General features: G+C 43.3%; 1 protein-coding gene across 1 annotated transcript in view; it reads left to right on the top strand.

Annotated features, from left to right (window-relative positions):
• Positions 1-15,104, top strand: part of USH2A (usherin) — a 652,515-nt gene that overhangs the window by 631,798 nt on the left and 5,613 nt on the right. Inside the window, exons 68-71 of the mRNA XM_019549473.1 lie at positions 5,365-5,448; positions 8,395-8,639; positions 11,104-11,205; positions 13,859-14,083. Of these exons, the coding sequence (XP_019405018.1) occupies positions 5,365-5,448; positions 8,395-8,639; positions 11,104-11,205; positions 13,859-14,083 (656 nt within the window). The remainder of the gene's footprint in view (positions 1-5,364; positions 5,449-8,394; positions 8,640-11,103; positions 11,206-13,858; positions 14,084-15,104) is intronic.

The following is a 15,104-nucleotide window of genomic DNA, read 5'->3' as shown; positions in this document are numbered from 1 at the left end:
TGTTCTGTATATGTTCTTTCTCCTGATAAATGAATGCCCATTCCTTTAGAATAAGGAAACCAGTTTTGTTTCTGGTGTCACTGAATATGAGAAATATAGGGGAAAACGATAATCAGTTACGTTTCTGAAGCATTTTTCTGTCTTCTTATGGGGGATGAGTAGATAGCCAGGAACCCTGTGGAGTTGACCTCAATGATTTGATTATAGCACTTCCCCTCAAAAGTGAGGGTTGAAACATTTTGGAAAGCTCCGCCCTTAAATCCATGACACTCTTAAGGCTCAGTCTTGCAAGGAGGCAAAAAATCCAAAAAACATTTGACTAAGCACTCCAAATTAAGCACATCAAGAGCCCAAAGTAGTTAATGGGACTATTCCTGTGTTTAGATTTAAGTAGCTTTTTAAGTTTTGGTGGATTGGGATACAGTGCTTGGAACTTCCAGACCAAATCTTAAGTGCTGTGGGGGTAGGTAGATGCACATCCACCTCAATACCCAGAGGTGTTTGAGATCCATCAGGAAGAAATGAGGCAAAAAGGAGGAGCCAGAAAACCAAAGGCCAGTTAGTGCCTCCTCAATACCCAGGAAGTTACTGGTACATATCATAAGGGAGTCCATTTGAAAGTGTCTGGAGAAGGAAAGCCTTATCCCAAGCAGCCATCATGAATTTACTATGAACAATTCATGCCAAACTAAATCTTCTTCAGTAACTTAACTAGTTTTGTGGATGAAAAGAATGTTATGGATATGCATATCTGGAGCCATGGGGGTTTTGGCCTTCTTATGTAGCAAGGGACTTAGCCTTCTTCCTTGGATCTTTCAAGTATAATTTAACAACCCCTGCAGCACCAGGACAGTGGTTTTACCTGTGGCAGATTAGGGTGCTATGCCATGTGATTATGTGACAGGGTTGCCTGTGTAGTTTTAGTAATAGGTTAGACAAGGATTTCCTTGGGATGGTTTGGATAGGGATGATCCTAACTCAGGCAGAGGGTTGCATTAGATGAGTTCCAGAAGTCCCTCCCAACCCTACTTGACTCTGATTCTATGACAGGGAGCCTTTAGCTCCATGGCAGGGCAGTACCTCCAAATTGCAGCTGTCTTTTCCCTGGCTTCATGGAACCTATTCAAGCTCTTTTGCTGTTCACCCAGCATCTTGTGATAGTGTTAATTTTATCTGTTTAACACCCGAGAGTAGTTACAAGTTACACTTAGTCCATACTAAGGATACTTAAAACATGAGTGTCTGCACATCAAAGCTTGGTAAGTCATGCTAAGTGTCCTCTGAGCATCTCCAAGTTATTACACTTCAGGTGAGGATTAACTGTGGGGCATGCTACTTAGTTCTTGTTAGCTTAAGCTCCATGGAGATAAAATGAGCAATTTTTCAGTCCTCCAGAATCCCAGGATATGCCATTCTCAATTCTTCCTCCCCACACCAAGCAGGGATAGAGCCCAGGGGTCCTAGCTCCTAGCCACATTCCTGCTAACCAGTCCTCTAGTGGCAAGCATGAACGATGCATGCCCCTGGAGGCAGGGGGGCATGGCAACCACCCACAGGCTGTGGTGGCAGTGGCGGTGGCAGGGATGTGGTGGCAGTGAGCAGGTAGCTCCTGAAGGCAGCTGAGGGTGGGGTGGCAAGTGCTGACCAGTGGTTGGCAACTACCCACAGATGCTGCCAGGAGTGTCGGGGGCAGCTAGAAATGATTGGCTAGTACCTGTAGATGCTGCCAGCAGTGTCAGTGTCAGCAGTGTCAGCAGTGGGGTGGGGGGGTGAGCAGTGACTGCCCACAGGTGTCACTGGCAGCATCGGCAGCACTTCTTTCAGGGGGTGCACCACCAATCTCAGGGGGTGCACGTGCACCTACATGCAACCCCTACGCATCACCAATGGTGGCAAGTCAGAGGTGTGCAGGCAAGCAATAGTATTAACCTTCAAGGTATGATTGGTCACAGTGGGTGCAACTACACGTGCGCTTTAATATGCAGTAATTTAACGTGGTCTAAATGTAACATGTACATATGTATATATCTCACCCAGGAGGAAGCTGAGAGAAGAATTATATATATATAATTATATGCACACACATACATATATATGTGTGTGTGTGTGTGTGTGTGTGTGTGTGTGTGTGTGTGTGTGTGTGTGTGTGTGTGTGTGTGTGTGTGTGTGTATAGATACATGCATACTCTTGGCTACCTTGGAGACAGTGTCAAGGGAAGGTCATTATTTGTGGCCCAGTGGTTAGGTCACTGTACTGGGAATTAGGAGCTGAAGTTCAAACCTCCTGTGAGTGAGGGAAGCAAGGACCTGCACTTCCCACTTCCTAGGTGAGTGTCCTAATCACTAGACTATTAAGATAAACACAGAAGGGTCATTTACTGCTGCCACCTCCATTTGGTTTCCTGCAGGCAGGTATGCCAGTGCAATAATATTTCTTTAGATGGCAAAATAGAATCTGAAAATGGGTGCACATGCCAAGAATGGCACTAACACCATTTCTCTGGGTAACTTCTGTTTAGGCACATGGAGTGAAAAAAGATACTGCCTAAAAGTTAAGTTACATGTTACACTTAAACCACATTAAATCTGTGGCTTGTTAAAGTTAAAACATACTGGGCATATCTACATGTGTATTAAGGCACTTTTTCCAGTGTGAGGTACTAAAGAAATGTGTGTTATGCTGCCTGAATGTGCATGGTTTTCATAGATTTCATAGACATTTGGGCTGGAAGGGACCCCGGAAGATCATCAAGTCCAGCCCCAAAGTGAAGCTTAATGTGCAGTAACCTATTTTATGGAAAATTAATGCAACTGCATGTGTTTTTTTACATGACTATTTAATGCACAATAAAATAGGCTACTGCACATTAAGGTGCACATGTAGATGTGCCCCACTGTGAGTAGTCACACCTTAAGGGCTAATACTGTTTCTTGCGTACACACCTGTGAATTGTGACTAAAGGACTGGTGAGCACAAGTGTGACTAGAAGCTAGGGTACCTGGGCTTTTGCTGGCTTCCTCCTGGCCCCGTATATATAACTGTATAACATATATATCTATATCTATCTGATAGATGGCCTAAGGTGATAGACATGTATGCCCTGCCCCCAGCTGTCCTGTGTGTGGGGAAGTGGATGTATGGGCATAGGCGATCTGGCCATGTTGGTCATGGCAGCATGGCACTCCCTCCTATGCTGGTTTCTGCCTACTGGACCATGGAGGCACTGCTGCCTACAGCTGGTCTGGCCCAGCTGTAGCCCTGTGCCCTGCACCCCACTGGGGCTGCAGAAATCTTGGGCATGTGACCCTCTCTGCCACATTGCCTTGGCCTCCCAACCCTTCTTCACCACACTGCCTGTGCTCCCTGCCCCCCTGATGTATCCCCCCACTTCCCCAAAGCATTGCTTGTGCCCTCTCTGCCCCTGCTCCTATAGATTTACTTGGAGGGAACTGTGGGAGCTGCTTTCCACTGCTCCTTGGCTGCCATGTGCATGTGTGTATGCACATGCTTGTGGCACCCCCTGCCTCCAATCCACCCCCTTGCAGGCTGGAACTCTGCTAGCCTGCAAGGGGAAACCTACAGTTTCCCACTTCTTTCTCCTTTAAAGAGGAAATATTACATTATTTTCCTCAGATTTGGGTCCCAGCAGCCCTCTTCCTGAGGAAAGCCAAGGCCCTCAGGCTCCCATGTACTCGGTGCCTATGGTTCTGGGCAAGTGTCCTAATCTCCAACTACTTGTATACACTATATGCCCTGGAAGATGGCATAGAGTGCACCCTCAGCAAGTCTGCAGATGCCACCAAGCTGTGGGGAGCAGCAGATACACTGGAGGGTAGGGCTAGGATTCAGAGTGACCTAGACAAATTGGAGGGTTGGGCCAAAAGGAATCTCATGAAGTTCAACAAGGACAAGTGCAAAGTCCTTCACTCAGTGGAACAATCCCATGCACCGGTACAGGCTGGGGGCTGACTGGCTGGGCAGAAAAGGACCTTGGGTTACATTGGACAATAAGCTGAATATGAGCCAGCAGTGTGCCCTTGTTGCCAAGAAGGCTAATGGCATAGCGGGATACTTTAATAGGTGAGTTGCGAGCAGGTCAAGAGAAGTGAGTATTCCCCTCTATTCAGCACTGGTGAGGCCACATCTGGTGTACTGTGTTCAGTCTTGGGCCTCCCCACTACAGAAAGGATGAGGACAAATTGGAGAGAGTCCAACAGAGGGTGACAAAAATGGTTCAGGGGATGGAGGATATGACTTATGAGGAAAGACTGAGAAAACTGGCTTATTTAGCCTAGAAAAAAAGGAGACTGAAAGGGAACTCAATAGCAGCCTTCAACTACATGAAGCCTGGGGGTTAGAAAGAGGATGGAGCTGGACTGTTGTCAGTTATGGCAGATAGATAACAGAACAAGGATTAACAGTCTAACAGATATTAGGTTACGTATTAGGAAGTATTTTCTCACTATGAGGGTAATAAAACACTGGAACAGGTTTTCCAGAGAGGTGGGAGAAGCTCTGTCCTTGGAGGTTTTCTAAACCTGACTAGACAAAGCTTTAGCTGGGATGCTCTAGTTGGGGCTGGTCCTGCTTTGAGCAGGGGGTCGGACTAGATGACCTCCTGAGGTCCCTTCCAACCATAACCTTGCTACTGACTACACACACACGTGCACACACGTTACACCATGCACATGCATGCACATGCACACACACCCTTCCTCCCCCCCGGTCAAAAATCCTGCTAAAAGCATGTCTCTTCTATTTTAGCATGGGTTAAATTCACCATTGGAATGAATGGAGAGCCATTCATTGATCTCCTGCCTAACAAAGGATCTGTCTTTGGCAGCATCTAGGTGCCGGTCATTGAAATAAATGGGAAAACTGCGTAGGTCTGCAGGGCAAAATAGAGAGTATATGTTGAAAACTATGGACTAAATCATATTATTTCACCTGCTAGACTTCTTATGAGTTACTATAGGGAAGATTCTGATGTACACAACTAGAATCAGGGAGACACTTTGCCTGCATCGACATGTAATTCACCTATATTTTCAGTGTGGTGCAAGTACATAGCTCATCTAATTAGCCACATAGTTAGAGTACTTGGTTGCCCAGTGGCTTAGCATCAACAGGAAGATGCTCTTTCTCCTACAGGTTTGCTATCTTATGGTATGGGAGGTCAGTGTTTAAATCCATTCATCTATACAAGGCTTCAGTTGTGCATTGGGTTGGACATTGACTAACTGCTCTGAACTTATTTAGTGTTTCATAGGCAAAAGTAGATATTAGTGAAGCAGCAGGAATGAAAGTATTTTGATTGCTTTCTTTTTACAAATTTGTAACTGTTTTTTAATTCTTTTTTTCAGCTTTTTCCTTTCAAGTAACCTGCACCACTGATGAAGGAAGTGCCATGACTCCAGTGATCAAATATAACACTGCTACTGGACTTGGTAAATGTGTAAAACTCTTGGCTAGCTACTGCTAATTATTTGTGAATGTGTGCCGTGATAGTAGACATAATTTTCTTGGGACTAGATCATATATGGAAATACGGAATTTGATCTGGCCTAATTATTGATATTTGCCTTGAAGCATTAAGCTATGTAGCTTAAGTTATGTGTCCTTCTTACCAAACAAATCAGTTGGTTTCTTGTGACTGATGCAGGTATAGATGCAGGTATAGCCTTTGAGATTCTTTTAAACAAAGGATTTTTTTTGCCCATAGCTTTGCCTGTCACCAAACAATCAAATAAAGGGCAACACCAACACATAGACCAGTACTAGCACCAGGAGTCCTAGCTAAATGCCAGGATTAAACCTGAAGGGCACTGGGACTCCAACACCTGCCAAAAAAAATTATTGGTTGTGCAGCACCCATAAGCAATGGCTAAGACATTAAAAAAAACAACCTGCACTGTACCAGAAGCAGCAGTGCATTACTTCGACCCGGCACCACAGTGTTTGTAAAGATTGGGCACTTCAGCAGGACTTTTTGTCACTTCAGCTAAACCTGATTCAATCAGCTACCATAAAAAAGCTCCAAAAAGCCCCACTAAAGCACCCCATCTTTACAGATGCTGCAGAGCTGGGTTGAATTAAAGTGATGCATGTTCTGGGCATGCCTGGCGTTGGCATAAGAATGCACTGAGTTTAAAATAAAGGACCTTTTTTCATGTCTGCAAGCACCCACTGGTAAAAACCAAAGTTGGCACCTATGGACCCAGAAAATAAAAACAACCTTGGTCTTTCATTTTTCCTTCAGAATAATTCAAACAAGCTTATGATTTTTTTTAAATGCTACTTGATTTGTGGAATTGCTCTTTTCTTTTTACATTAAAAAGATTACGTCCTAGTCCCCTAGTCCCTGGTTGTTAACGACATGGTGAATAGGCAGAAACTTGATCTTAGCCAGTCTTCAATAGAGCAAGAAGATCTGATTCTGCTGAAGTGAATGGAAGCTGTGTCACTACGTCCAACAAGAGCAGAACTAGGCCCAACATGTCCCTAAGGGGCAGTCGGAGATAGAGGCACATTACATATGATGTAGTGAGAAACAGTTCACTAGCCTTTCTCCCACAGAGAAAGGTATAAGTACATCAGAGTTGGCAGCTGTTGAATAATCCATCCCCACTTCAGAGGTGTTAGAATGAGCCCTTAGAAAAAATGGCTTAAACCCTGAAATATATGATTTTTAAAGTTATGACTAAATCCGAATATCATTGTTATTCATCTGAATATCCATTTCCTCTTTGAATCCTGCTCTGCTCTTAACCTTAATGACATCATGTGGCAATGAGTCCCACATCCTATTATAGACCATGTGAAAAAAGTGTTTCTTTTTATCCCATGTCCTACAGTTTAATGACAATGAATGCTCATTTGTTCTTGCACTATGAAAGATGGAAAACAGACTTTCCTGATTTGCCTTTCCCGTACTAGCTACTCTTACATACTTTTACCATGTACTTGTACCATAAACTGATCTTACCCATACTGCACATAGAATTCCAGATGAAGCCCCAGCAAGTGCTTAAATGAAGGCATTTATAATATTTCTCAAAATATTCTCTCACAATTTCCTTATACAGCCTAACAACTTATTTTTTTTCATTGCTGGTTAGAGATGAGGCATGTTGAGGCTCAGACCAGTGAAAAAAACAGCATACCCCCCCAGGTAGTAAGGGGAAACAATGGAAATTTGTGGAAATGGTCTTGTCACATGCAAGCAGCCAGGGAAGCCTGTTATCAGTCTGTTTCTCTGAGAACCTTTTCTCCAGGTGCTGCGATTAGTATTCCCTACCAGTCGCATCCAAGTTAGCATTAAGCCATCAGCATGTGCCAGTGTCAATATATGGGTGTGGAGGGGCAGTTTATTAATTCTTAATCTACACTAGGAGAGAGGATATTGTCAATGCTTTGTATTAAAACACTGCTTCCTGAACCAGAATTGGGATGTAGAATAATCAAACTGAGGAAACCTCAGAAATATCCCTGGAGCAAAATTGAAATAGGGCACTGAAGATTTTTTTTCCAGTTAGGTACAATTTGACCTATAATTTCATTCTCTTGGTCAGCTCTTCTTCCTGTTTTGAGGAGAAGGTGGTGGGCTATAAACTAACTGGTGGAATTTTTTTTCCTTCATAGCCTAGAAGCAGCCAGCTGACAGAAGTCACCTCTATTTTACTTTTGTCTTTCTATAGCAATAGTCCACACAGCTGTCTTTGGTTACATCGCTACATATATTTCAAAGCTGCTAACAGGCTCATGAATGTGCATGTTACCAAAGCATCTGATTTTTTAAATTATATTTTGTTATTATATTATGCCAGTTAGTAATGTGTACAGTATGTCAGAAACAAGATGCACGGAAAGCTATTGTGTCTTGTATTTGTGTCCCTTTTCTCAGGCTTTTATTATTTGGTCCCTCCCTTCTTTCACTCCCTTCAGTTATGTGGTTTTAATATTTTATAGTCTCACTGCTGCAGTGTCCATGATAGCACCTGCTTATGTTGAGCTATAATGCTACTGAAAACATCGTAGCTGCTCCTCTCTGAAATTACTGATCATTGTTTCAACTGTTCAAGGTTACTTTGATAAACCTTTTTCAAATTCCACCCCCCTCTCCGTTCCTGGGAGATGCCAATGCAGTGGTGATTTCCAACCGAAGCAGCAATGCCAGAACTTTAAGCATGGTCTCTTGAGTGCAGTAAGCTTTTTATTACAGCCCACTAGCATATTGAACCATTACACCACCTTGAACATAAGTGCAAATAAGCACAGTGTGACAAACTGCTTCAAACTTCTTGCTAATTTATAATAATAAAAAAAAGAAGATTGCACATCACTAAACTGCTTTATAAAATAATGTTTCCTTTTTACCTCCCTGGATTTTATAGGTCCTGTCTTAACAACTCCAGGAGCAAAAGATGAAACGGGGACCAAAACTGTAAAATTCTATAATGAACTGTGGTTCGCAGTACTAATGGCAGTTCTAGGTTTGGTCCTTCTGGCTGTTTTCCTGTCTCTAATTCTACAAAGAAAATTAAACAAACAGCCATATGCAAGAGAGAGGCCACCTCTGGTTCCACTGCAAAAGAGGACATCACCAATGAGTGTGTATTCCCCAGGTGAAACACACATGGTATGTCATGTCAACCACATGCTTGTTATTTATGTTGCTTAAAGCATATGATCCTGTGTTGTCCTGTCTGTTACAGAGGTTAATATTGCAGTTTAAAGACATTAACTTACAATTAAGTGTACTAAGAGGACAAAGGTGTATGGTGCTCCTGATGCATGAACTACACCTCCTAGAAAGAAATCCAAGCAGCGAGCTGGGATGTGAGAGGTCATGACAATTCAAATAAGCAACACAGCTTGGGACAATAAGTAGCACCCACTCACCTTGGTACACCAACACTTAAAATAATGCCAAGTAGCTGTGGGTTTGATTATTTATTGGTCATATAGTTCATTGCTCAATCTACACTGGGATTGGACTTCTCGTAAATCAGATACTACAGGTGCTGCACACAGTAGGAAACTCTAGGCAAGCCAGAGCAGTAGCCAACCTCTGCCACAAGCCATGCAGGTAACTTCTGTGTGGCATACAGCAGATCATGGATGGGAAGGTGGCAGATAGGGTAGGAAGCAGAGCAGCAGATTGGGCAGGGGAAAGGAATTGGAGTGACACTTGAGGAGAGTGCAAGGCATTTTTGGCAGGAATGCCAAAAATGTTGGCTCCTACAGAGCTAAACTATGCCTAGGTTTGAAATCTCAAGTGACTCAGGATTAGAACAGCCTTAGCTTTATTTTATGATCAAGGAGATCATAGATGACTGGTAGGGGGTGCATGTGCCCCCCCGATGGGGCTAGTACCCTCCCCCCCCCGACAATGGCTGACACTGATGGCTGCTTCTGTGGGTGCCTCCCCGGCAGATTCAGGAGGCACCAGTCACTCATGAAGGAGATCGTACTTCAAATGGTGATACAGCTATTGTGCCAGCATCTCAGCTGCTGCAAATCAGCATAGCAACACTGACTCCTTGCACCGTGCTTATTTATACCATATGCAAATTAGTTTTGGGGCAAGCAGAATGAATATTAGAATAACATTTGATATTTTCCGATGATTCCAAATGATTGCTTGCTAGAAGTCTACAAACGATGGATCTGATGCAGCCCTTACTCAACGGCAGGGTTGTCCTGGCTGCATAAATGCATTCTTATCCTCAAGCAGCATATAACCACCTCAGATATAACAAGGGAGACCTGTGTGTTACTGCTTTTTCCTTCTCTGTCCCCTCTTCCTTTGCTTACTCTCATTTTAGGGAGGGGAGTGACTTGTGCCTGCTAAAGTGTATGTTATGCATAAAAGCTTTTTAGAAGCTTTTGCAGATCTTTTCACATTTTACTTTCACAGGTAAAAGTTTAGATGAACTGTAAACTGCAAAGAATGCAGTGGAGCTGGGTAGACAAATTGTGTTCCTGGTAGTGCATCCAGGTGTCTAGTTCCTGTCTGATGTGCCCAACAGTATAGGAGTCATTCCTCATCTGCTTTTGCTATGTTGCTCAGCAGCACCAACCTCTCAGCACACTGCTCTTTTATGTCTTTATTTAAATGATTATGTTAAAACAAATTTACATTCCCCATTTAGATTGTTATTCAGACCATTACAGATCTGTAAGTGCCATGGCTACTCACAGAGGGCTGTTGAGCAAGGTGGCCAAGTGGGTACCTTAAAGGGCAAAGTAGTTGCTTGCAAAATGACCCCCTTGAGTGTCAGGATGCTGCTCTCAGCAACATTGTGTGGTGATTATTACATCAATGGCAAAAGTCTAGTTAAGGAACTCTTTAAACACTCTTAATTTAGCTTTAGAAATAGAGAGAGACTTGAACATGGACCAGCTGCCCTAGAAACCAATCATGAGCGGCACAGAGCTGAGAAGTGGGGTGAAGACTTCAAAGCAGACATGCAAAGTCATAAATCTTAAAATGTATATATATGTACATATAAATAAAATACAAAGCTATATATCCAAAGTATTAGAGAAAATATTTTGATCATCCTTTGTGAAGGACAGGAAGGACTAATGTCACCAAGCAGTAGTAGCGACTCCATCTTTGAAGTGACTGAGGTCCCCCCTTGTTCCAGAGAGGAGGTGGGCAGAGATGGGGTACTCCAGAGTTCCTGAAAAGTTATCAGGGAAAGAACACTCCATTACTATTTTGTAGAATGTAATTCACAGAAAAACAGGGACAAACCAGTAGAAGAGGTGGTGATGAGAAGAGCAATCTGGATACTGCTGGTGAAAAGATTTTTTTTTTCTTTTAAATGACCATGACTGTCTCTTGCGCTTCCAAAAGAGCTCTAGCACAGCAGTTTCAACAACATCATTGTGGCTGCATTTTACGCTAACGAGCTGGCGGGGGGAAAAAAAGAATTTTTAACATGCCTTATTTCTTATTTCAATCTCCTTTCTCCTCAGAAGGTTAACAGTATAAGATGCTGTTCCTTTTGTTTTTTTTGTTTAACTGCTTTTCCTCTACACTTACATTTCCCTCCTTTATATTCTCTACCTACAATGCTTTTAAAAAAATGCAGAAAACTTCTTTAACTGATAATCCCTGCCATCAGCATCCTATTGCAACTCCTTTACAAGTTCCTGTCATCTCATCTTCAGAAGTATCACGGAGCACAGATAAGGTAAGCCTTTGCAGTGCATACGTCTGCATAAACAGTTTAGAAGGATATATTCCAGACTGCTAGGAAAGGGCTATGTACACTGTAGAGTGAGGGAGTCATTTGTATTTTATTATCACTTTCAAGGTCACACAGCATACGGTGCAGATAATTGTTAAATGCAGGTTTTACACATAACTCAATTACAGGTTTGAATTTGGAACTCATCCTCTGCTGTCCTGTACAAAAACCACAACTGAAACCTGCCCTAGAGACCTAAAAATTAGTTTTCTGTTGCCAGGAGTTGTTAAGGTGAAAACCTTCCCATTGTCTGTATTTATGTGCAATGAACTAGCACTCAGCTCGTGTGAATCAGTGTAGCCCTATTGAAGTAGCTGGAACTATGCTGATTTGTAGCCCAGCTGAGAATCTAGTCTACTGGGGATTCTTTTAAAAGCTACATTTGCAGTATTATCCAAGCCTGGAACAAAACAGTGGTCATGGCACTTTGGCAAATGTTGTTAACACTTCTCCCTTTTTTATCTCAGTTTGAGTCTGTTGCAGATGCATCCGATTCATCAAGTAGCGTTACGTTAAAAAGTTACACAATGCATTTTGAGGTATCACTACTACTAGTGTGTACACAATCTGTGTGCTGTTGCAACACAATTTAGAATGACTGAAGCATCTGCATGAAAACCTTTTTGCATGGTGTGCAATAGGAGTTGGAAAAGACCTCACGCTAGATACCAGTCTGCCTATTAGGCATCTCAGGGCCTTGTTACACCTTATGCTGTAAGATGCACAAATATTAATTGGCTTACTGTTGTTTGGCTTAGTGAAGCAATCACACTTTAAGGTGAAAATCCTTCTCTGACTGTCCTTCACCTACACAGCTGCCACTAGAGGCCTGGTGAGCAGCAGCAAGATTAGGTAGGAGCTAGGGGCAGGGCTGGCTTGCTACTTCTGCCGGGCAGAGCAAGCGCTGCAGCCCTGGCGTGCCCGGTGGTCACAGTGCCTCCTGCTGCTGCTTGGACCAATTTGCTGCTCCTACCCAGCACAGCAAGAGAGTGCAAGTGGCAGGGGGAGGCATCGCAGCCACTGGGCACTCCAGGGCTGCCTTGCTCTGCTCACATCTGCAGGAAGACAAGGCGCCATGCCTAGTCCTGCTGCACCGTGGCGTCCTCACTCGCCCCAACTCAGGACGGGCCACTGTATCGTGGGATACTGGAGGATTTCAACCCGGGCAAAATAGCTGTCTGGAATGGCCACACCTTAATGGAACAGAAGCAAAGTTAGGCAGATTAGAGAAAATCCTGCTCTGATGTGACACAACTTTAGAACTAATAAAGAGTGCTTTAAACCACTTAAAAGGTGTTAACGTGCAGCCAGTTCAGGGTTTAAGAGCTCCAGAAGCTGCCTAAACTTGCTGTGTAACAAGGCCCTCACTGTGATGCTATTCTACTCTGCTCAAATCGCTGAAAAACTAACAGTGCAGAAGGTGGATGGCATCCTTAGAGCGCTTTGTGATTTACTGCATGTTATGCATTTACATCCTTACTCCAGGATAGTTTACCCAAGGTTTTACTCTGTAGTGTATTTATAGTAAGAAGTAATCAGGTCTCCTAAGTTTTCTGCTGGTTTCGGGTGATCTTACAGTTCCTGGCCCCTAGCAGGCAAGGGAGCCAGTTTGCTGGGAGCAAAGGGCTACTGAAGGATGAAATTGGCAAAGGCAGCAGATGCACAACCCACACTGTAGCGTATAGTTACTTCTCACTTTCTGACAAGTAACTTTATGCTGGCATGAAGTGAATTATAGGGGTATAAGAGCATATGCCGTTTGTCTCCTTCACTTTTTCTAGAGAAGAGTCTTGTTACTGTGTAGTAAACATACCTATGCATGCAGCCATAGGACAAGGTGAAGCTGTGTCAAAAGTAATAGTGTTTCAGGAACTTGAGTTGGCTGGAATAGGGTTATACACCGGTAATAAGCAGACTAGGATCTGGCTCTTCGTATCCAGCATGGTGCATATCCTTTGCTGTCTAGGATCCATGTAACAAGCACATAGCTGCATGCCTGTAATGCATAACTGTTGAGTTTCATTATTCCAGCAGAAACCTTGGAGACTCTACTTAAAAGTGGTTTAACATGTGTCCCTCCCCAACTGTGGGAAAACAGGAAAATGTAAATGTTCAGAATAAGACTGCAGGTAGGAGGGAAGGGGAGAATAGTTTATACCCAGATCACAAGCATATAACAGTTGCTGAGATTTCTGGGTATCATCTAATGTCAGATATGCCAAGCCCCTACTAACCTTGGGAGTATTTCATAGGAAGTCTATCTCTGGGTTCGAAATGGGATGGCAATTACTGTAGTGACATGCATGAATTGCGTACTTAACAGGAGATCTTCAAGAGATCACCTTGTTAAACCGCATTGCAGCAAGCCATTGTTTCCACAGGGAACAATAGCTAGAGCTAGTGTTAATGACCAATACTGTGTTCTGTTATCAGGCTAAAACTCCACCATTAACATGTGTTGCCTTATTATGAAATCCACCAACTTGGCTGCAGAGGTTGTACTTTCCAAGGATAAAGTTTAGCACAGACTGAAATATCAATAAGCAATAGCTGTGATATTGCTTTTTTCAAGCTACTGTTGTTTACATATTTCCAGGGCTTAGCAGATACAAAACTTCCAGGACCTGCATCTCCTACGAGTAATCGGAGCCACCAAAGTGCTTCTGTCCTCCGGCTACCAAGTCAAAGGCAGATGAGTCGTACTTACTCCCAAAGTTCTCTGCATCGCAGCGTCAGCCAGCTTATTGACGTCTATGACAAAAAGTCTCTAATAGAAGATTCTGTGTGGGATACCATTATACACAGCCATGACAGTAGTCTGGTAAGCTCTTTTGGTTTACCTTTATAGTGTCATGCATTGTGGCTAGTTCACGGACAGTCAGCATTCTGGCAGCTCATTATTTAACAAGATACTGGGGACATTTTCAGAAAGTACCCAAAGCTAGATCCATAAGAGGATTTAGGCAACCATGTCCAATATTGACATTTTCAAAACCTCTACTCAACTACCATTTACCTGTGGAGGTGCTAACCTGCCTCGGCAAAGTTCACCAAATATCTCCTACTTGGGAGGCCCACAGCTGCCTATATTTTGATCATGGTCCAGTGTTAGGCAGCAGGGGCTAGATTCACAAAAGGACTAAGGTACTGCAATGCTGAGAATTACATTGCGTAAGTTTTAGGCACAGAGCCACCTACTGGAACAATGCCAATTAAAGCATATAGACTTCATACACCAGAGTTTCCCAACCTTTTCCAGCCCAAGGTACACTTACAGTAATACGAATTTTCCACAGCACACCTGTCAAGGCATTCCCCATCCTCATACCTACTGTAGCTCATCGCCATGGCAAAATTCTGTGGCACACCTGTTCATTTCTGATGGCACACTTTCATGCCACAGCACACTGGTTGGGAAAAACTGCCATACACTGCCCCTAGGAAGAGATGGATACTTAGGACTGGGATTTAGACTTAGGCACGTTGCATGGAGAGCTGCTTCCTAGATGACAGGAAATGTTGAGGGCCAAGGTCTTAAACTCTTGCCCCCTTTAGGAACTTAATCCTGTTTCTGGATTTATGTACATCACAACTACCCTGGAATTAGGTATTTCAACCAACTCTTTTGCACAAAACACAGACAATGCTACTATCGCTTCTATTTCTGGTTTAATACAGTAACCCAGTGGTAGGGTGCTTACCAAGGTCAAGATTCATTGAATCAGAGGGGGAATGTGACTCTATAACCCACTGCCTGAGATACTAGATCCTGGTCCTTGCTCCAAGGATTCTTGAAATATACTCCCTAGTGATCTTATATATAGATATATATATAGGGCTGT

The sequence above is a fragment of the Crocodylus porosus genome, unplaced genomic scaffold (assembly GCF_001723895.1).
Source record: "Crocodylus porosus isolate Cpor-Errol unplaced genomic scaffold, CroPor_comp1, whole genome shotgun sequence".
In the NCBI taxonomy this organism is placed as follows: Eukaryota; Metazoa; Chordata; order Crocodylia; family Crocodylidae; genus Crocodylus; species Crocodylus porosus.
Note: the sequence above shows the minus strand (reverse complement) of the source record. Positions and strands in the feature narration are given on the sequence as shown.